The sequence below is a fragment of the Oncorhynchus tshawytscha genome, linkage group LG31, assembly GCF_018296145.1.
Source record: "Oncorhynchus tshawytscha isolate Ot180627B linkage group LG31, Otsh_v2.0, whole genome shotgun sequence".
NCBI classification, from domain to species: domain Eukaryota; kingdom Metazoa; phylum Chordata; class Actinopteri; order Salmoniformes; family Salmonidae; genus Oncorhynchus; species Oncorhynchus tshawytscha.
The window spans coordinates 30,967,931-30,992,334 of NC_056459.1; the positions used below are offsets into that span (position 1 = coordinate 30,967,931).

At 46.6% G+C, this 24,404-nt stretch overlaps 1 protein-coding gene and 1 long non-coding RNA gene across 18 annotated transcripts in view; both read left to right on the forward strand.

Annotated features, from left to right (window-relative positions):
• The window catches only part of LOC112229423 (pumilio homolog 1-like), a 75,191-nt gene extending 59,584 nt beyond the window's left edge, over positions 1-15,607 (forward strand). For all 4 annotated transcript variants that reach the window (XM_042310365.1, XM_042310364.1, XM_042310366.1 and 1 more), the window contains exons 16-24: positions 1,956-2,198; positions 2,328-2,595; positions 3,391-3,520; positions 9,517-9,651; positions 10,764-10,901; positions 12,090-12,215; positions 12,459-12,580; positions 12,693-12,885; positions 15,184-15,607. In XM_042310365.1, coding sequence (XP_042166299.1) covers positions 1,956-2,198; positions 2,328-2,595; positions 3,391-3,520; positions 9,517-9,651; positions 10,764-10,901; positions 12,090-12,215; positions 12,459-12,580; positions 12,693-12,885; positions 15,184-15,315 — 1,487 coding nt within the window. In that variant the 3' untranslated portion in view covers positions 15,316-15,607. The remainder of the gene's footprint in view (positions 1-1,955; positions 2,199-2,327; positions 2,596-3,390; positions 3,521-9,516; positions 9,652-10,763; positions 10,902-12,089; positions 12,216-12,458; positions 12,581-12,692; positions 12,886-15,183) is intronic.
• Positions 15,608-15,655: 48 nt separating this feature from the next.
• On the forward strand, positions 15,656-18,639 carry LOC121841507. Of its 14 annotated transcripts, XR_006080533.1 has the most exons (8): positions 15,656-15,928; positions 16,113-16,246; positions 16,417-16,470; positions 16,515-16,790; positions 16,824-17,262; positions 17,422-17,465; positions 17,531-17,861; positions 17,972-18,639. It is a non-coding gene; the product is annotated as an uncharacterized LOC121841507 (long non-coding RNA). The 14 variants fall into 14 exon arrangements; XR_006080528.1 differs by lacking the exon at positions 16,417-16,470 and having other exon boundaries at positions 16,113-16,348; positions 16,747-16,790; XR_006080539.1 differs by lacking the exon at positions 16,417-16,470 and having other exon boundaries at positions 16,113-16,348; positions 16,747-16,790; positions 16,868-17,262.
• The last annotated feature ends 5,765 nt before the right edge of the window (positions 18,640-24,404 follow it).

Below are 24,404 nucleotides of genomic sequence, written 5' to 3' on the forward strand. Positions count from 1 at the left end.
GGTTCGCGCCACTGGACAACTCGCGGCTGGGTTTCCTTTTGTAGTCCGTAATAGTTTACAAGCCGTGCCACATCCGATGACCATCAGAGCCGGTGTAGGTAGTATTCTTTCTTTGTCCTGTATTGACACTGCGTGTTTGACGGTTCATCGGAGGTTGTAGCAGGATTTCTTATAAGCGTCCGGATTAGTGTCCCGCTCCTTGAAAGCGGCAGCTCTTGCCTTTAGCTCAGTGCAGATGTTGTTGCCTGTAATCCATGGCTTCTGGTTGGGAAATGTACGTACGGTCACTGTGGAGAAGACGTCGTCGGTGCACTTATTCATGTGGTAAACTCCTCAATGCCATCGGATGAATCCCAGAACATATTCCAATCTGTGCTAGCAAAACAGTCATGTAGCTTAGCATCCGCTTCATCGGACCAGTTTTTGGTCAGATTTGCCAAATGGAGGGAGAGCTTTCTATGCGAGTCTGTGTGAAGTAAAGGTGATCTGGAGGCTTTTCGCCTCTAGTTGCACAGGTGACATGCTGGTAGAAATGAGGTCAAACGGATTTCAGTTTTCCTGCATTTAAGTAACCGGCCACTAGGAGCACCGCCTCTGAGTATTTTCTTGTTTGCTTATGGCCCAAAATAGCTCGTTGAGTCTGGTCTTAGTGCCATCATCAACTTGTGGTGGTAAATAGACAGCTACTAGAAATATAAACTATTTTAGTAAATATTATAGTCTACAGCTCATCATGAGGTATTCTAACTTAGGCGAGCAGAACTGCGAATCAAACCTCGAGTATTCCTTGATATTAGAGATTGCGCACCAGCTGATAACTGAAAGACACCCCCCTCACCTGAGCTTTCCCGATGCTGCCGTGCTGTCCTGCCAATAGAAAAACCAGCTAGATTTATATTTACAATGTCCTTGTTTTGTCACGACTGAGAAACAGGATATTACAGGTCTTCAGATCAGTCTGGAATGGAACTCATCCAATTTATTCTCCAGTGATTACACGTCCACCAATAGAACGGAGGGTAGAGGCAATTTTTCCACTCTCTGTTGTTGTGTTGTCAGGTATCCCACACGCCGGCCTCTATTGCGCTGTCTCCTTCAAGTGTCGGGAATTTGGGCCTGGTCCGGAATAATTAATGTATTTTGCCTCTGACTCATTGAAGTAGAAGTACTCTTCCAAATCGAGGTTAGTTATCGCTGTTCGGATGTCCAGAAGCTATTTTCAGTCATAGAAAATGATGTGGGAAACATTATGTACAAAAGATGTTAAGCTCAGCACAAAAAAACACACAAAATAGCGCAATTGGTCAGGAACCCGCAAAACGTACTGTATTCCCTCCAGTGCCATTCACCACCAATTTGAGTTCTAATCAATGCAAGATGAAATTACATGAAATTATGGACTCGAGAGAGGTGAAGGTCGAGAGCCATGTGTCCTCCGAAACACAACCCAGCCAAGCCGCACTGCTTCTTGACACAATGCACTCTTAACCTGGAAGCCAGCCGCACCAATGTGTCGGAGGAAACACCGTACACCTGGCGACGTGTGCATTGCGCTCGGCCCACTACAGGAGTCGCTAGAGCGCGATGGGACAAGAACATCCCTGCCAGACAAACCCTCCCATAACCAGGACGACGCTGGGCCTATTGTGCACCGCCCCATGGGTGTCCCGGTTGCGGCCGGGATCTTTAGTGGCACAGCTAACACTGTGATGCAGTGCCTTAGACCACTGTGCCACTCGGGAGGACCGACTGTTAGAATAATATCATAGTTTTTTCAGATAGTCGAAATACCTGTAAAAAAAATGAAATCATTTCAAATGCCCATCCCTAATGGAAATGCTTCTCACTATTTCTGTTCAACTGTCTGAAGCTTTCTGACTTATCTATGTGTCTGTGTGTGTATAGCTCCCTCTACTGGTCAACTCTGTGTTAATGGTCTCTCTGTCTCCCTCCAGTGGCTAACTCCAGTGGTGGGAGTGGTTCTCGTCGTGACTCTCTGACTGGCACTAGTGACTTGTACAAACGCACGCAGTCCAGCCTCACTCCCATTGGCCACGGGGGGTTCTACAACGGAACCCTGGGCTTTAGCTCCTCCCCCGGGCCGGTCGGAATGCCTCTGCCCAACCAAGGCCCCTCCCACTCCCTAACTCCACCCCCCTCTCTGTCCAATCACAGCTCCTCATCCAACCTCAACCTGGGTGAGTGACGAGGTCTGTTGTTACCATGCTGACATAAAACTTGCAGTGTATTTTTGTGGTTATAACATTTTATCATGGTTATTATTATGTCCAATCAGCACTAACCTCCTCTCTGAAACCCTCCCACAGGAGGTCTGACCAATGGCAGCGGTCGTTTCATATCTGCTGCTCCGGGGGCGGAGGCGAAGTATCGCAGCGCCAGTTCTGGCTCCTCCCTCTTCTCTCCCAGCAGCCAGCTCTTCCCGTCGTCACGGCTACGTTACGGAATGTCGGACGTGATGCCGTCAGGGCGGAGCCGGCTTCTAGAAGACTTCCGGAACAACCGCTACCCCAACCTGCAGCTGAGAGAGATTGCTGGGCACATCATGGAGTTCAGTCAGGACCAACACGGCAGCAGGTAGAGACACACACATCATGGAGTTCAGGTAGAGACACACACATCATGGAGTTCAGGTAGAGACACACACATCATGGAGTTCAGGTAGAGACACACACATCATGGAGTTCAGGTAGAGACACACACATCATGGAGTTCAGGTAGAGACACACACATCATGGAGTTCAGGTAAAGACACACACATCATGGAGTTCAGGTAGAGACACACACATCATGGAGTTCAGGTAGAGACACACACATCATGGAGTTCAGGTAGAGACACACACATCATGGAGTTCAGGTAGAGACACACACATCATGGAGTTCAGGTAGAGACACACACATCATGGAGTTCAGGTAGAGACACACACATCATGGAGTTCAGGTAGAGACACACACATCATGGAGTTCAGGTAGAGACACACACATCATGGAGTTCAGGTAGAGACACACACATCATGGAGTTCAGGTAGAGACACACACATCATGGAGTTCAGGTAGAGACACACACATCATGGAGTTCAGGTAGAGACACACACATCATGGAGTTCAGGTAGAGACACACACCTATGGCCATATTCAAAAAATGTGTCACAGCAATATAGCACAAACAATCTCATCATCCCTGCCCAATACCAAAACCCTGGTACCAAACCTCCGACCTACTGTCTTTTATCATTATTGATTGAGTCCAGATGTTGTCTGCCCCCCCCTCTTCATTATCCTCCTCATCTCCCTCTCTCTCATCTCTTTCTCTCTCTTTATCCCTGTGAGTAAATATAGGAACATTTTAATTTGAGTGTTGTGAATCTCCAGGTTCATCCAGTTGAAGTTGGAGAGGGCCAGCTCAGCGGAGCGTCAACTGGTGTTCAGTGAGATCCTCCAGGCTGCCTACCAACTCATGGTCGATGTCTTTGGAAACTACGTCATCCAGAAGTTCTTTGAGGTGTGTGTACACGGAGTGTTAGTGATGCACCGATACCGATATCCAATATTTTCTTTGCCCAAAAAAAAAAAAAACAATACCGATATTTTAATTTTTTTTCTTTTTAAACATTCTAGTACAGTTAAATAGTTAACACACACATGGACGCAGCAGTGTAAGGCAGTGCAAGAGGCGTCACTACAGTCCCTGGTTCGATTCTAGGCTGTATCACAATCTGGCTGTGATTGGGAGTCCCATAAGGTGGCACACAATTGGCCCAGCGTCGTCCGGGTTTGGCCGGGATAGGCTGTCATTGTAAATAAGAATTTGTTCTTATCTGACTTGCCTAGTTAAATAACGGTCACACACACACACACACACACACACACACACACACACACACACACACACACACTGACCAAAAAGTAATTTTGTTGTCATTTACGCATGTCCCCAAGTACCAGTGAAACATAATCAAAAATCTATTTATGTCACTTACTTGCTGTGCTGTTTCGTTGTTCAGTCGTTTCATTCTCAACCAGGATTTCTATGGATCGCCGTTTTGGTCTTTGCGTGTCAAAAAAAGATCCACTATTTGACCAATCCGGACCGGAGTATGACTGCACGTCACATAATAGTTGACCGCGTTCATACATGTGTTACGTAGTTATTACACATTGATTACACTGTCACAACGATTCATTGATACGTTGGCTATGATGCTGTATGCTATGATGCTGTATGCTATGATGCTGGTAAAGTTGTCTCTCGCACCTACAGTGCTGGTCATAAAAAAAAAAGCTAGCTAGCTCATGGACGCAAACATTGTTCTTCCCCAAAAACATAGTAAAACGACAAACTATTTCAGTAGCTATCGTTAGCTAGCTAGCTATATAGCTAGGTGTCATCATCTAAAATAACTCTTAATTTATAAGAAATTATAAATTTATTTTTATTAAATTTATACATTTTATAAAACATTTATACTCTTAATCAACATTTGATTAATGGTGGTCGGACCCATCTATGTGAAGCTAGCAACAATAACGATTAGCCACAATAGTGGACTTTGTAGTTAGCCTTCAAAATAAAAGTTTGTCATTGACAGTGATGCAAATGAATACAAATAGTAGAATTGTGCCATAATTGAATAGATCATGTTACACGAGGTTGGAATGTTATATAAAATCAACAAAAGACAATCATTTCTTAATTTGACAATCTGTTGAAATCACACTGGATGTATTATTCTTTAGAATAGCATTGGGAGGGAATAGTTATTTCACCGCACAGCCTTACCTATGGATTGTGGATCAATGACATGGGGTATCAGTCTACTCAGGGACACCCAGAGAAACATTTATGTCGTAGCTCTTATTGTGGGACTCTGAAACAACTGTGAATAGAGACACATTTATTGTCAACCTACTCTGTGTAGTGAACACCATTCCAGAGGAAAAACCATACTGTGTGGATGTTTTGGAGTCTGAGAACTTTGAGGAGGACGTTGGGAAAAAATATCTTGGGTATTGAGTAGATTGATCCTCAACCCTTACTGAGTGGACTGATACCCCATTTCATTGATTCCTCAACCCTTACTGAGTGGACTGATACCCCATTTCATTGATCCTCAAAGGTAAAGCTGTACAGTGCAATAAGAATGTCAATACACACAATAGGCTGACTGGAGGTGATTTCTCACAGTCACAGTCCCGCGATAAGAGCTACAACGCTACTATTTGCGTGAACTCTTCACAGTTGTGTTCTGTGGGTGTCACTGAGTGGACTGATAACCCCATTTCATTGCGTCACATTCCAACCTTGTTTAACATTATCTAGTCTAAATATTATTAAATGTTGTTTGAAGAGTCAAATTAATAGCTTATTTAACCCGTCAAATAGTGTTATTGTCAATGTGTATCTCTTTTGACACGCAAAGACACGCAAAGATATCAGCTGATGTAAGAAGGGCTATATAAATACATTTGATTTGAAAGACCCGAACGGTGTCCCATAGTATGTTGTGCAGCTAATAGCACTGACCCCATTACTGTGTAACTCCGGTAGGGCAACGTCTGAAAAATAGTGCACTTGGTGGTGTGTAGCGCTGCTCGACCAGTCGGCGAAAGCCAACATCACCCACGACAGAGAACGGTTGATGGTCAAGGACAATGAACTCCATTATCTTGGCGTTAATGGATTTCGGCCTTTGAGTGGTCTCGCTGAAAATGTTCTTACTCTTTCAAATGACTGCTGGACTTGTTGACTGCTCCATCCACACAGCAGATATTGTGGGCTAGGTTAGGAATGCTGTGTTGCACGTGTAGCGCAAAAATGTACGTGGCGTCATTACGTCATGTTCCTACATTATATAGGTATGCATGTCAGCTTTGACATCGGTGTTAAACTAGACATCGGGCCGATACCGATGTTGGCATTTTTAGCTAATGTCGTCCGATTCCAATATGTTCACCGATATATCGTGCATCCCTACTGAGTATTCTAAACCTATAGAACACCTTCCTAATATTGAGTTGCACCTCCCTCACCTTTCGCCCTCAGAACAGCCTCAATTCATTGGGGATGGACTCTACAAGGTGTCGAAAGTGTTCCACAGGGATGCCGGCCCATGTTGTTTATTTTATTTATTTTTTATTTAACCTTTATTTAACTAGACAACTAAGAACAAATTCTTATTTACGATGATGGCCTACTCCAGCCAAACCCAAATCCAGCCAAACCCTAACCTGGACAACTCTGGGCCAATTGTGCGCCGATACACACACAAAACTGTTGAACGTGAAAAACCCAGCAGGGTTGAGTTCTGGACACAAACCGGTGCGCCTGGCACCTACTACCATATCCTGTTCAAAGGCACCTACTACCATATCCTGTTCAAAGGCACCTACTACCATATCCTGTTCAAAGGCACCTACTACCATATCCTGTTCAAAGGCACCTACTACCATATCCTGTTTAAAGGCACCTACTACCATATCCTGTTCAAAGGCACCTACTACCATATCCTGTTCAAAGGCACCTACTACCATATCCTGTTCAAAGGCACCTACTACCATATCCTGTTCAAAGGCACCTACATCTTTTGTCTTGCTCACTCACCCTCTGAATGGCACACATACACAACCCATGTCTCAATTGTCTCAAGGCTTAAAAATCCTTCTTTAAACTGTCTCCCCTTCAGCTACACTAATTGAAGTGCATTTAACAAGTGACATCAATAAGGGGGTCATAGCTTTCACCTGGGTTCACAAGGTCAGTTGGATGTCCTTAATGTTTTTTACACTAAGTGTATTTTCAGCACATGTGTTTGTATCAGACCCATGTGTTGGTGGGGTGTATTTAGTTGTTTGCCAGGTAGGTTCTCCAGAAGTTCTTTGAGTTGTAACAGGCCTGTGTCTGTGTGTAAATTAGAGGTCGACCGATTATGATTTTTCAACGCCGATACCGATTATTGGAGGACCAAAAAAAAGTTGATACCAATTAATCGTCCGATTTAAAAAAATATATATATATTTTTTTTTATACAAATGTATTTGTAATAATGGCAATTACTGAATGAACACTTATTTTAACTTAATATAATACACCAATAAAAATCTATTTAGCCTCAAATAAATAATGAAACATGTTCAATTTGGTTTAAATAATGCAAAAACAAAGTGTTGGAGAAGAAAGTAAAAGTGCAATATGTGCCATGTAAGAAAGCTAACGTTTCAGTTCCTTGCTCAGAACATGAGAACATATGAAAGCTGGTGGTTCCTTTTAACATGAGTCTTCAATATTCCCAGATAAGAAGTTTTAGGTTGTAGTTATTATAGGAATTATAGGACTATTTCCCTCTATACCATTTGTATTTCATTAACCTTTGACTATTGGATGTTCTTATAGGCACTTTAGTATTGCCAGTGTAACAGTACAGCTTCTGTCCCTCTCCTCGCTCCTCCCTGGGCTCGAACCAGGAACACATCGACAACAGCCACCCTCGAAGCAGCGTTACCCATGCAGAGCAAGGGGAACAACTACTCCAAGTCTCAGAGCGAGTGACGTTTGAAACGCTATTAGCGCTCAGCCCGCTAACTAGCTAGCCATTTCACATCGGTTACACCAGCCTCATCTCGGGAGTTGATAGGCTTGAAGTCATAAACAGCTCAATGCTTGAAGCACAGCGAAGAGCTGCTGGCAAAACGCAGTAAAGTGCTGTTTGAATGAATGCTTACGAGCCTGCTGCTGCCTACCACCGCTCAGACTGCTCTATCAAATCATAGACTTCATTATAATATAATAACACACAGAAATACGAGCCTTTGGTCATTAATATGGTCGAATCCGGAAACTATCATTTCGAAAACAAAACGTTTATTTCAGTGAAACACGGAACCGTTCGGTATTTTATCTAACGGGTGGCATCCCGAAGTCTAAATATTCCTGTTACATTGTACAACCTTCAATATTATGTCATAATTACGTAAAAATTCTGCCAACGAGCCAGGCAGCCCAAACTGTTGCATATACACTGACTCTGCGTGCAGTGAACGCAAGAGAAGTGACACAATTTCACCTGGTTAATATTGCCTGCTAACCTGGATTTCTTTTAGCTAAATATGCAGGTTTAAAAATATATACTTCTGTGTATTGATTTTAAGAAAGGCATTGGTGTTTACGGTTAGGTTCACGTTGGAGCAACGATACGCACCGCATCGATTATATGCAACGCAGGACACGCTAGATAAACTAGTAATATCATCAACCATGTGTAGTTAACTACTGATTATGATTGATTGATTTTTATAAGATAAGTTTAATGCTAGCTAGCAACTTACCTTGGTTTCTTACTGCATTCGCGTAACAAGCAGTCTCCTCGTGGAGTGCAATGTAATCAGGTGGTTAGAGCGTTGGACTAGTTAACTGTAAGGTTGCAAGATTGAATCCCCCGAGCTGACAAGGTAAAAATCTGTCGTTCTGCCCCTGAATGAGGGAGTTAGACCACCGTTCCTAGGCCGCCATTGAAAATAAGAATGTGTTCTTAACTGACTTGCCTCGTTAAATAAAGATTAAATAAAGATGTAAAAAACAACAACATTGCCGTCCAAAATGACCGATTTCCGATTGTTATGAAAACTTGAAATCGGCCCTAATTAATCGGTCGACCTCTAGTGTAAATTGTTTGTGTGTTTTGCCAGCTACATCCAAAAGTGTGTTAACTTCACTCACTCACTCACTCATATATTGGAGAGTTGAGACCAAGTCACGGACGCTGGACAGAGTGGATTTCAGTTGTAACAAAAGGCAGTTTTAATGAGTCAAAAGATATCTTGTTCTGCAGTTTAACGTGCACGGACCTAGTTCATATAACTCACTATGGAGTCAGGTGAAAAAGGGCCCTATACAAAGGTTACAATCATTTTTATACATAGAATAAAGTAGGTAGAGTCTTGTCTTGTCGCCTTCTGGATGGTCCCGAAGGGTTGGAGGCGGACCTGCTCTAGCCAGAGCCGGAGCCCCATTGGTGCACAGCAGAGTCTTCTGTTCTGAGCACCCGACCAGTAGAGGGGGGGGTGAGGTGTGTGTGTTTATGCAAGAAGGTATTTGTGTGTCAGGGGATCGTGATGCAGGACAACAGAGCGGGGGCAGTTTTATGGCTGGGTGTATGTGTTCGTGCGATGGAATGTCTGTGTTTCCTGGGGTCGTGAGACACCAAAGCTGAGGGGGGTAGTTTTAGGGGGGTAGTTTTATTGCTGGGTGTGTGAGCTGGTTCCTGTTTTAGCAGGGGTACGTAAGATGACTTGAGTCAGGCGGTTTGGCTTGGCGCTGTATAATATATGAGCTATGTGTATGAATGTTTACATATATATATGACACTCTGTCTCTCTCTCTGTCTCTCTCTCTCTGTCTGTGTCTGTCTCTCTCTGTCTCTCTCTCTCTCTCTCTGTCTCTCTCTCTCTGTCTGTGTCTCTCTCTGTCTGTGTCTCTCTCTCTGTCTCTCTCTCTCTCTGTAGTTTGGCAGTGTGGACCAGAAGCTGGCTGTAGCTGAGAGGATCAGGGGTCATGTCCTGTCTCTGGCCCTTCAGATGTATGGCTGTAGAGTCATACAGAAGGCGCTGGAGTTCATCCCCTCAGACCAACAAGTTATAGTACGTATTCAACTGCTGTGTGTGTGTGTGTGTGTGTGCGCGTGTGTGCTCACACACATTGTGTACGAGAAGCCTGTGCTTCTGTTACTGTTCATATTCACACAAACCATAAGGTGTGTGTAGAGTCAGGTGCAGCGGTCTAAGGCACCCAGTGCAAGAGGCATCACTACAATCCAGGCTGTATCACATTCGGCCGTGATTGGGAGTCCCATAGGGAGGCGCACAATTGGCCCAGCGTCGTCCGGGATAGGCCGTCATTGTAAATTTAAGAATTTGTTCTTAAGTGATGTGCCTCGTAAAAACAACTACACTAGACGCTAGTCAGACAGCGGTGTTATTTTAAGAGGATAAATATGCTTGTACGTGTCAGACTGTTAACCCTGGTTATTACAAAAATCAATTCCTCATAGAACAAAAATATTTTTTTTCCGCGGAGAGGAAAAAGGTCAAACGCATAAGAAATATCTTGCTGTGTTTTGTAAACGCAGATCTAAAATAGTTCTTATTGTAATTTATGCTCGGCGTCAGACTCTTGTGCTTCAGTTGCACTTCTCCACTCCGATGAGAATTCACCAACGTTTTATCAGCAGACCGCGCTCTGTGTCGGCACTTTTCCCTGGTACTTTTCTCTGTGTCGGCACTTTTCCCTGGTACTTTTCTCTGTGTAGCCTACTTTTCTCTGGTACTTTTCTCTGTGTCGGCACTTTTCTCTGGTACTTTTCTCTGTGTAGCCTACTTATTATCTACAGTAAAATTTAAGATGAACTTTAATCAACACAGTAGAAATATGATGGCTGTGCATTGTTTTGGGGAAAAAGACTGTTCATTGTTCGCCGATTTAGCCTACTTGTGTAGCTGCCACTTCTGTTGTCGTCTGATGAAAAGGAACCTATTTTCTGCCGAGTTGAACTGAAGTATTTTCTGTGAAAGAACTATATTTTCCTGATCACTATTGAGTTGACTTTCAAAATATGAAACGCAGGTGAAATGGTTTAAAATGCAGAGTTTTTTGTTTTGTTTTGATTCTTGCGTTTTTGAGAAATGCAAATTTTTGACCTCAAAGTAGTTGATGTAACCGTGGGTTTGTGAAATCCTGTGTGTGTGTGTTGCAGAGTGAGATGGTACGGGAGTTGGACGGTCATGTGTTGAAGTGTGTGAAGGATCAGAACGGCAACCACGTGGTGCAGAAGTGTATCGAGTGTGTTCAGCCCCACGCGTTACATTTCATCATCGACGCCTTCAAGGGACAGGTGGGTGACCGCGACCACACACACACCTCATCGCCCACAAGGGACAGGTGGGTGACCGCACACACACACACACACACACACACACACACTAAGTGTGAGCAAATGCATAATATGTCATTGCCTTTCAGTAAGACTTGCTGATTTTCAATCACTGAAACAAATGATCCAATAAATAAGTAGAGAGGGCAAACACCTGCAGAGAGAGACACACACACACACATCATTGCCTACAGGGGACAGGTGGGTCACCATGGTAACGGCAACAGCAGCCCAGCGGCAGCTATCTTTTATCCACTGACTAAATGTCATAATTAGCATAAAGCGCGTGTGTGTGTGTGTGTGTGTGTGTGTGTGTGTGTGTGTGTGTAGTAGTGTGTGTGTGTGTGTGTTTTTAAAGAGAATATTGAGCCTGTGCTTTGACTGCTGGAGAAGACGACTACATTGTTGTTTATATAACACACACAGATTGTCTGTGTATCAGTCAAATTTGATTGGGCTCTTGGATTTCCACTTCTATTTTCCCTGTCTGTTTCATTCCTACCCATCAGATAGTCAGTTGTGTGAATGTTAGTGATTGTTTGTCTAGTTGGTTAAATAGGTCATCAGGAATGGGCTTTCATCTGTCTTTCACTGGTGTGTGTGTGACTTGAGTGAACAAAGATTTGAATGTGTAGGTTTGTGTGTAAAACGTGTGTGAACAAAGATTTGAATGTGTAGGTTTGTGTGTAAAACGTGTGTGTGTGTGAACAAAGATTTGAATGTGTAGGTTTGTGTGTAAAACGTGTGTGTGTGTGTGAACAAAGATTTGAAGGTGTAGGTTTGTGTGTATAAAGTGTGTGTGTGTGTGTGTGTGTGTGTGTGTTTGTGTGAACAAAGATTTGAAGGTGTAGGTTTGTGTGTAAAACGTGTGTGTGTGTGTGTGTGAACAAAGATTTGAAGGTGTAGGTTTGTGTGTAAAACGTGTGTGTGTGTGTGTGAACAAAGATTTGAAGGTGTAGGTTTGTGTGTAAAACGTGTGTGTGTGTGTGAACAAAGATTTGAAGGTGTAGGTTTGTGTGTAAAACGTGTGTGTGTGTGTGTGTGAACAAAGATTTGAAGGTGTAGGTTTGTGTGTATAAAGTGTGTGTGTGTGTGAACATAGATTTGAAGGTGTAGGTTTGTGTGTATAAAGTGTGTGTGTGTGTGCAGGTGTTTGCCCTCTCCACACACCCCTACGGCTGTAGAGTGATCCAGCGTATCCTAGAACACTGTCTTCCAGACCAGACCCTGTCCATTCTGGAGGAGCTGCACCAACACACGGAACAACTGGTGCAGGTAGCACACGCCCACCACTTTCACCAAGACATTTTGTGACCAAAAAAACTACTGATGTCAAGATGAGGACATTTGTCATCACACCGACCTTCTGTATCGTGGTTTAGGCTGAAAAACCGCTAGAACTTGAAACTTTGTGGAAACAAGTGTTCAGCTTCACCAAGTAGCTAACGTTAATGCAGAACTCTGTGTAATGTAGCCGTTTCTCCTTTCTCTCTCTCTCTCTCTCTCTCTCTCTGCTAGGACCAGTATGGTAACTATGTGATCCAGCATGTGCTAGAACACGGCAGAGCGGAGGACAAGAGTAAGATCGTAGCTGAGATCAGAGGAAACGTACTGGGGCTCAGCCAACACAAGTTTGCCAGGTACACACACACACACACTTCAATGAATCATATTGATTTAAAAAAATAAATAAAACAATGTACACCTTTGTTTGTCACTAAGTTAGTTAACCCTCCCTCCCTCTCTCTGCAGTAATGTGGTGGAGAAGTGTGTGAGCCATGCGTCACGCACAGAGCGGGCCGTGTTGATAGACGAGGTGTGTAGCCTGACGGAGGGGCCCCACAGTGCCTTGTACACCATGATGAAGGACCAGTATGCCAATTACGTGGTGCAGAAAATGATTGACGTGGCCGAACCCACACAGAGAAAGATCATCATGCACAAGGTAGGTTTGAAGTAGTTTGAGCGACTGGTTTGAAGTAGTTTGAGCGACTGGTTTGAAGTAGTTTGAGCGACTGGTTTGAAGTAGTTTGAGCGACTGGTTTGAAGTAGTTTGAGCGACTGGTGTGAAGTAGTTTGAGCGACTGGTTTGAAGTAGTTTGAGCGACTGGTTTGAAGTTTAGTTTGAAGTAGTTTGAGCGACTGGTGTGAAGTAGTTTGAGCGACTGGTTTGAAGTAGTTTGAGCGACTGGTTTGAAGTAGTTTGAGCGACTGGTTTGAAGTAGTTTGAGCGACTGGTGTGAAGTAGTTTGAGCGACTGGTTTGAAGTAGTTTGAGCGACTGGTTTGAAGTAGTTTGAGCGACTGGTTTGAAGTAGTTTGAGCGACTGGTTTGAAGTAGTTTGAGCGACTGGTGTGAAGTAGTTTGAGCGACTGGTGTGAAGTAGTTTGAGCGACTGGTTTGAAGTAGTTTGAGCGACTGGTGGTTTGAAGTAGTTTGAGCGACTGGTGTGAAGTAGTTTGCGACTGGTTTGAAGTAGTTTGAGCGACTGGTGTTTGAAGTAGTTTGAGCGACTGGTTTGAAGTAGTTTGAGCGACTGGTGTGAAGTAGTTTGAGCGACTGGTTTGAAGTAGTTTGAGCGACTGAAGTAGTTTGAAGTAGTTTGAGCGACTGGTGTGAAGTAGTTTGAGCGACTGGTGTGAAGTAGTTTGAGCGACTGGTGTGAAGTAGTTTGAGCGACTGGTGTGAAGTAGTTTGAGCGACTGGTGTGAAGTAGTTTAGTTTGAAGTAGTTTGAGCGACTGGTTTGAAGTAGTTTGAGCGACTGGTGTGAAGTAGTTTGAGCGACTGGTGTGAAGTAGTTTGAGCGACTGGTGTGAAGTAGTTTGAGCGACTGGTGTGAAGTAGTTTGAGCGACTGGTGTGAAGTAGTTTGAGCGACTGGTTTGAAGTAGTTTGAGCGACTGGTGTGAAGTAGTTTGAGCGACTGGTGTGAAGTAGTTTGAGTTTTTTATTTGTAATTAACCTTTATTTGAACAGGTGCACCTTTTGCTGGGAACAATAAAAGGCCACTATAAAATGTACAGTTTTGTCACACAACCCAATGCCACAGATATCTCTAGTTTTGAGGGAGCGTGCAATTGGCACTCTGACTACAGGAATGTCCACCAGAGCTGTTGCCAGACAATTTAATGTTCATTTCTCTACCATAAACTGCCTCCAACGTAGTTTTGGACAATTTGTAAATAAGAATTTGTTCTTAACTGACTTGCCTAGTTAAATCAAACTAAAGTGGTTGCTGTAATGGTGCTGTGCCCAGGCCTAAACCCTGATTGGTTTACATTCAAATGCATTTCTCAGGTACATCTTAGCTAGACAAGGAAGCCTTGAAATGGGGTGATTCGTTATTAAGCTCACTGCTCTTATGGAAAGGCAGCACGAGCTGATTTCCATACTTTTGGAATATTTTCTGAACCAATAACGATGGGCGCCGCCCACTTAAGCAGCCCGGGATCTAATTGGTCAGCCATGATGGGCGCCGCCCACTTAAGCAGCCCGGGATCTAATTGGTCAGCAATGATGGGCGCCGCCCACTTAAGCAGCCCGGGATCTAATTGGTCAGCAATGATGGGCGCCGCCCACTTAAGCAGCCCGGGATCTAATTGGTCAGCAATGATGGGCGCCGCCCACTTAAGCAGCCCGGGATCTAATTGGTCAGCAATGATGGGCGCCGCCCACTTAAGCAGCCCGGGATCTAATTGGTCATCCCCTGTAGATTTCATGTTGTCTATTGCTAGCAAAGCATCCAGGACTTATTTTTTTTCTCTCTAAATAGCCTAAAAGAAAAGCTTTGACTATCATTTCTATGATCATTCAGCATGTTTCCCCCCTATCAGCATCCAGCCCAATAGCATTGTGAATAGGCCTGGAAGTACTTTTTGAGAGAGCACGCTGAAATAAAACGGTGACTTAAATGCATCAATGATGACATTTTTCCCTGTAATGAGGCCAGTGTCTGAATTGATTTGTTGTGGCAGAGAGGAGGAAGTAGAACCCTTCAGGGATTTGACAGTTTTCCTGAATTAACCAGGTTCACATTTACATAATCAGATTTGTCTTAACGCAACGATTCCTCAGTTTGCTTAAACGTTTGCCAAACATCATCTGTTTTATGAATGACTTCTGATCATTCCAGAGTGCTACAGACATTCAATCTATATTTTAACCCTTGATTTGTTTGAAGGGAGCATGAGTTTGTGTGTGAGAGATGGTACTTATTTCTGTCTGGCCATCTCCCCCCCTCAGATCCGGCCCCACGTCTCCACTCTGAGGAAGTATACATATGGAAAACACATCCTGGCCAAGCTGGAGAAATACTACATGAAGAATGGAGTGGACCTGGGCCCTCTCTGTGGCCCTCCCAACGGCATCATGTAAACCTTCTACCCCTTTTCCACACCTTAACACTTGAGGACAAGACGGGCCAACGGGAACGCGGGACGTGCTCAATACATCACCTGCTGGGTTGGTGGAGGAACGGTGGTGATTCAACATGTCGGACCCTCTGTGTACAGCTGACGTTGTATTGGAATGTCACGTCTTTTATACCATAACCCCTATATACCCTACATGAAAAATGACATGTTAACTACTACCCACACACAACCTATTATTTCCTACCACCCGATGGTCTAAACCCTATACCCGCCCCCCCCTCTTTTCCCCCCTAATGAGATCATGTAAACCCTACCTACCCCCCCCTCCTTTTCCCCCCCTCTTTTCCCCTCCTAATGAGATCATGTAAACTGCTGCCCTACCTACCCCCCTACCCCCCAATGACATGTAGAACCCTCTTTGCCTACTCCAACCCCCCTCCTTTTCCCGTCCCACTCTTATCGCCATGGTAACCCATTGGTATGAGCCTGTGTCTAAACAGGAAGCCTTGGTTAGTTTTAGCCCGTCTCCCAACCAAGCCCTACCCTGCTGCAGGGAGGAGGCAAGGGGAGGTGAGATACGTCCCTACCCTGCTGCAGGGAGGAGGCAGGGGGAGGTGAGATACGTCCCTACCCTGCTGCAGGGAGGAGGCAGGGGGAGGTGAGATACGTCCCTACCCTGCTGCAGGGAGGAGGCAAGGAGGTGAGATACGTCCCTACCCTGCTGCAGGGAGGAGGCAGGGGAGGTGAGATACGTCCCTACCCTGCTGCAGGGAGGAGGCAGGGAGGAGGCAGGGGGAGGTGAGATACGTCCCTACCCTGCTGCAGGGGGAGGTGAGATACGTCCCTACCCTGCTGCAGGGGGAGGTGAGATACGTCCCTACCCTGCTGCAGGGAGGAGGTGAGATACGTCCCTACCCTGCTGCAGGGAGGAGGTGAGATACGTCCCTACCCTGCTGCAGGGAGGAGGTGAGATACGTCCCTACCCTGCTGCAGGGAGGAGGTGAGATACGTCCCTACCCTGCTGCAGGGAGGAGGTGAGATACGTCCCTACCCTGCTGCAGGGAGGAGGTGAGATACGTCCCTACCCTGCTGCAGGGAGGAGGCAGGGGGAGGTGAGATACGTCCCTACACTGCTGCAGGGAGGAGGCAGGGGGAGGTGAGATGCGTCCCCACCCTGCTGCAGGGAGGAGGCAGGGGGAGGTGAGATGCGTACCCACCCTGCTGCAGGGAGGAGGTGAGATACATCCCTACCCTGCTGCAGGGGGAGGTGAGATACATCCCTACCCTGCTGCAGGGGGAGGTGAGATACGTCCCTACCCTGCTGCAGGGGGAGGTGAGATACGTCCCTACCCTGCTGCAGGGGGAGGTGAGATACGTCCCTACCCTGCTGCAGGGGGAGGTGAGATACGTCCCTACCCTGCTGCAGGGGGAGGTGAGATACGTCCCTACCCTGCTGCAGGGAGGAGGCAGGGAGAGGTGAGATACATCCCTACCCTGCTGCAGGGGGAGGTGAGATACGTCCCTACCCTGCTGCAGGGAGGAGGCAGGGAGAGGTGAGATACGTCCCTACCCTGCTGCAGGGAGGAGGCAGGGGGAGGTGAGATACATCCCTACCCTGCTGCAGGGAGGAGGCAGGGAGAGGTGAGATACGTCCCTACCCTGCTGCAGGGAGGAGGCAGGGGGAGGTGAGATACATCCCTACCCTGCTGCAGGGAGGAGGCAGGGAGAGGTGAGATACATCCCTACCCTGCTGCAGGGAGGAGGCAGGGAGAGGTAAGATACTTCCCTACCCTGCTGCAGGGAGGAGGCAGGGGGAGGTGAGATACGTCCCTACCCTGCTGCAGGGAGGTGGCAGGGGAGGTGAGATACTTCCCTACCCTGCTGCAGGGAGGAGGCAGGGGGAGGTGAGATACATCCCTACCCTGCTGCAGGGAGGAGGCAGGGAGAGGTGAGATACGTCCCTACCCTGCTGCAAGGGGAGGTGAGATACGTTCCCACCCTGCTGCAGGGAGGAGGCAGGGGGAGGTGAGATACGTCCCTGCCCTGCTGCAGGGAGGGGAGGTGAGGTGAGATACGTCCCTGCCCTGCTGCAGGGGGGGGAGGTGAGGTGAGATACGTCCCTACCCTGCTGCAGGGAGGAGGCAGGGGGAGGTGAGATACGTCCCTACACTGCTGCAGGGGAGGTGAGATACGTCCCTACCCTGCTGCAGGGGGAGGTGAGATACGTCCCTGCACTGCTGCAGGGAGGAGGCAGGGGGAGGTGAGATACGTCCCTACACTGCTGCAGGGAGGAGGCAGGGGGAGGTGAGATACGTCCCTGCACTGCTGCAGGGAGGAGGCAGGGGGAGGTGAGATACGTCCCTGCCCTGCTGCAGGGGGAGGTGAGATACGTCCCTGCCCTGCTGCAGGGGGAGGTGAGATACGTCCCTACCCTGCTGCAGGGGGAGGTGAGATACGTCCCTACCCTGCTGCAGGGGGAGGTGAGATACGTCCCTACCCTGCTGCAGGGGGAGGTGAGATACGTCCCTACCCTGCTGCAGGGAGGAGGTGAGATACGACCCTACCCTGCTGCAGGGGGAGGTGAGATACATCCCTACCCTGCTGCAGGGAGGAGGCAGGGAGAGGTGAGATACGTCCCTACACTGCTGCAGGGGGAGGTGAGATACGTCCCTACCCTGCTGCAGGGGGAGGTGAGATACGTCCCTACCCTGCTGCAGGGGGAGGTGAGATACGTCCCTACCCTGCTGCAGGGGGAGGTGAGATACGTCCCTACCCTGCTGCAGGGAGGAGGTGAGATACGTCCCTACCCTGCTGCAGGGAGGAGGTGAGATACGTCCCTACCCTGCTGCAGGGAGGAGGTGAGATACGTCCCTGCCCTTCGTTCCTTCTCACTGTTTTTGTTTTTCTTCATTCGTCTTTTGTATAAACTAGAATCATTTCACTGTTTTGCTACTGCTGTGGCAATCACAGTTCTGTGTCGTACCGCTAGTATGGGATGGAACGTAATTTAATTTGACTGAGTACGTCACCAAATCATCGTCCCATATACAAACACACAAGCCATGTGCTTACCAGCAAGTCATTTAACATGGGAGGTTCGTTTCCAGTCCTGCTTCTATCTATATATATATATAGAGCGCGTGTATACTTGGTGTAGAACTTTGCATATATATAAATATAAAAAACTTTAGTTTTTCTGTTTTTTGATGTTGACTATCTATAATGTCTCCTAGTAGTGAACACATTTCTGACTGTGTAATTGTACATTTGTAAACCCTTGTAATGTAAACGTGATTTACCACCCTTTTTGGTATCAGACGATATATATATATATGTATATATATATGTATATCTATATATAAAAAAACAAAACGTTTAAAAAAAACTCTTAACTCTGTGCATTTCGATGCATATTCCCACCTCCTTGTTTGTGACATATGAGTTGTTGTATATTGTAAATTGTAATATCAAATTTTGGTTTTGAAAATTCCTTTCTATACTGCGTAGTACTTGTACAAAGCACCCCCCACCTCAACAGAACTCACCACCTTAACAACAGAACTCACCACCTCAACAACAGAACTCACCACCTCAACAACAGAACTCACCACCTCAACAACAGAACTCACCACCTCAACAACAGAACTCACCACCTCAACCCCATCCACCGAACTACACTGCAAACGCTCCCTGTCCGTTTACTAAACGTCCATTACGCCACAGTTACCACTGAAGTCAACGAGACGTGGTACACCAACATGTCAGTAGTGAAGAGACTCTTTTATTTTTTACACAAGTCTATATAAATTACAGAGAGTGAGACATGGCATCTGACTGAAGCGTCAACAGCTGACAGTGACTCTGGGTTTCCGCCTGTTCTGTAGCAGTCAAAACATTACAGCACACACGCTACAGAACACACGCTACAGAACACACGCTACAGAACACACGCTACAGAACACACGCTACAGAACACACGCTACAGAACACACGCTACAGAACACACGCTACAGAACACACGTTACAGAACACACGCTACAGAACACACGCTACAGAACACACGCTACAGAACACACGCTACAGAACACACCTTACAGAACACACGCTACAGAACACACGCTACAGAACACACCTTACAGAACACACGCTACAGAACACACCTTACAGAACACACCTTACAGAACACACGCTACAGAACACACGCTACAGAACACACGCTACAGAACACACGCTACAGAACACACGTTACAGAACACACGCTACAGAACACACGCTACAGAACACACGCTACAGAACACACCTACAGAACACACGCTACAGAACACACGCTACAGAACACACCTTACAGAGAACACACGCTACAGAACACACGCTACAGAACACACGCTACAGAACACACCTTACAGAACACACGTTACAGAACACACGCTACAGAACACACGCTACAGAACACACCTTACAGAACACACCTTACAGAACACACCTTACAGAACACACGCTACAGAACACACGCTACAGAACACACTGTTTTACAGAACACACGCTACAGAACACACGCTACAGAACACACCTTACAGAACACACGCTACAGAACACACGCTACAGAACACACCTACAGAACACACGCTACAGAACACACGTTACAGAACACACTTTACAGAACACACGCTACAGAACACACGCTACAGAACACACGTTACAGAACACACCTTACAGAACACACGCTACAGAACACACGCTACAGAACACACGCTACAGAACACACGCTACAGAACACACGCTACAGAACACACCTACAGAACACACGCTACAGAACACACGCTACAGAACACACCTTACAGAACACACGCTACAGAACACAAATATACAGAACACACCTTACAGAACACACCTTACAGAACACACGCTACAGAACACACGCTACAGAACACACCTTACAGAACACACGCTACAGAACACACCTTACAGAACACACCTTACAGAACACACGCTACAGAACACACGCTACAGAACACACCTTACAGAACACACGCTACAGAACACACCTTACAGAACACACGCTACAGAACACACGCTACAGAACACACGCTACAGAACACACGCTACAGAACACACGCTACAGAACACACGCTACAGAACACACGCTACAGAACACACGCTACAGAACACACGTTACAGAACACACGTTACAGAACACACGCTACAGAACACACGTTACAGAACACACGCTACAGAACACACGCTACAGAACACACGTTACAGAACACACGTTACAGAACACACGTTACAGAACACACCTTACAGAACACACGCTACAGAACACACGCTACAGAACACACGCTACACAGAACACACGTTACAGAACACACGCTACAGAACACACGCTACAGAACACACGCTACAGAACACACCTACAGAACACACGCTACAGAACACACGCTACAGAACACACGCTACAGAACACACCTTACAGAACACACGCACAGAACACACTACAGAACACACGCTACAGAACACACCTACAGAACACACGCTACAGAACACACTACAGAACACACCTACAGAACACACGTTACAGAACACACGCTACAGAACACACGCTACAGAACACACGCTACAGAACACACCTTACAGAACACACGCTACAGAACACACGCTACAGAACACACTTACAGAACACACGTTACAGAACACACGCTACAGAACACACCTGTACAGAACACACGCTGACAGAACACACCTTACAGAACACACCTTACAGAACACACTTACAGAACACAGTACAGAACACACGCTACAGAACACATTACAGAACACACGCTACAGAACACGCTACAGAACACACGCTACAGAACACACTCTACAGAACACACGCTACAGAACACACGCTACAGAACACACGCTTACAGAACACACGCTACAGAACACACGCTACAGAACACACGCTACAGAACACACGCTACAGAACACACGCTACAGAACACACGCTACAGAACACGCTACAGAACACACGCTACAGAACACACGCTACAGAACACACGCTACAGAACACACGCTACAGAACACACGCTACAGAACACACGCTACAGAACACACGCTACAGAACACACGCTACAGAACACACGCTACAGCTACAGAACACACGCTACAGAACAGAACACGCTACAGAACACACGCTACAGAACACACGCTACAGAACACACGCTACAGAACACACGCTACAGAACACACGCTACAGAACACAACAGAACACACGCTACAGAACACACGCTACAGAACACACGCTACAGAACACACGCTACAGAACACACGCTACAGAACACACGCTACAGAACACACGCTACAGAACACACGCTACAGAACACACGCTACAGAACACACGCTACAGAACACACGCTACAGAACACACGCTACAGAACACACGCTACAGAACACACGCTACAGAACACACGCTACAGAACACACGCTACAGAACACACGCTACAGAACACACGCTACAGAACACACGCTACAGAACACACGCTACAGAACACACGCTACAGAACACACGCTACAGAACACACGCTACAGAACACACGCTACAGAACACACGCTACAGAACACACCTACAGAACACACGCTACAGAACACACGCTACAGAACACACGCTACAGAACACACGTTACAGAACACACACACGTTACAGAACACACAGAACACACGCTACAGAACACACGCTACAGAACACACGCTACAGAACACACGCTACAGAACACACGCTACAGAACACACGCTACAGAACACACGCAGAACACAGAACACACGCTACAGAACACACGCTACAGAACACACGCTACAGAACACACGCTACAGAACACACGTTACAGAACACACGCTACAGAACACACGCTACAGAACACGCTACAGAACACACGCTACAGAACAGAACACACGCTACAGAACACACCTACAGAACACACGCTACAGAACACACGCTACAGAACACACGCTACAGAACACACGCTACAGAACACACGCTACAGAACACACGCTACAGAACACACCTTACAGAACACACGTTACAGAACACACGCTACAGAACACACGCTACAGAACACACGCTACAGAACACACGCTACAGAACACACGCTACAGAACACACGCTACAGAACACACGCTACAGAACACACGCTACAGAACACACGCTACAGAACACACGCTACAGAACACACGCTACAGAACACACGCTACAGAACACACGCTACAGAACACACGCTTACAGAACACACAGAACACACGCTACAGAACACGCTACAGAACACACGCTACAGAACACACCTACAGAACACACGCTACAGAACACACGCTACAGAACACACCTACAGAACACACGTTACAGAACACACGCTACAGAACACACGCTACAGAACACACGCTACAGAACACACGCTACAGAACACACGCTACAGAACACACGCTACAGAACACACGCTACAGAACACACACAGAACTACAGACACACGCTACAGAACACACGCTACAGAACACACGCTACAGAACACACGCTACAGAACACACGCTACAGAACACACGCTACAGAACACACGCTACAGAACACACGCTACAGAACACACGCTACAGAACACACAGCTACAGAACACACGCTACAGAACACACGCTACAGAACACAGAACACACGCTACAGAACACACGTTACAGAACACACGCTACAGAACACACGCTACAGAACACACCTTACAGAACACACCTTACAGAACACACGCTACAGAACACACGCTACAGAACACACGCTACAGAACACACGCTACAGAACACACGCTACAGAACACACGCTACAGAACACACGCTACAGAACACACGCTACAGAACACACGCTACAGAACACACGCTACAGAACACACGCTACAGAACACACCTTACAGAACACACGCTACAGAACACACGCTACAGAACACAGAACACACGCTACAGAACACACGCTACAGAACACACGCTACAGAACACACGCTACAGAACACACGCTTACAGAACACACGCTACAGAACACACGCTACAGAACACACGCTACAGAACACACGCTACAGAACACACCTTACAGAACACACGCTACAGAACACACGCTACAGAACACACCTTACAGAACACACGCTACAGAACACACGCTACAGAACACACGCTACAGAACACACGTTACAGAACACACGCTACAGAACACACCTTACAGAACACACGCTACAGAACACACCTTACAGAACACACGCTACAGAACACACCTACAGAACACACGCTACAGAACACACCTTACAGAACACACGCTACAGAACACACTTACAGAACACACCTTACAGAACACACGCTACAGAACACACGCTACAGAACACACCTTACAGAACACACGCTACAGAACACACGCTACAGAACACACCTTACAGAACACACGCTACAGAACACACGCTACAGAACACACGCTACAGAACACGCTACAGAACACACGCTACAGAACACACGCTACAGAACACACGCTACAGAACACACGCTACAGAACACACGCTACAGAACACACGCTACAGAACACACGCTACAGACGCTACAGAACACACGCTACAGAACACACGCTACAGAACACACGTTACAGAACACACGCTACAGAACACACGCTACAGAACACACGTTACAGAACACACGCTACAGAACAGAACACACGCTACAGAACACACCTACAGAACACACCTACAGAACACACGCTACAGAACACACGCTACAGAACACACGCTACAGAACACACGCTACAGAACACACGCTACAGAACACACGCTACAGAACACACGCTACAGAACACACGCTACAGAACACACGCTACAGAACACACGCTACAGAACACACGCTACAGACAGAACACACGCTACAGAACACACGCTACAGAACACACGCTACAGAACACACGCTACAGAACACACGCTACAGAACACACGCTACAGAACACACGCTACAGAACACACGCTACAGAACACACGCTACAGAACACACGCTACAGAACACACGCTACAGAACACACGCTACAGAACACACCTTACAGAACACACGCTACAG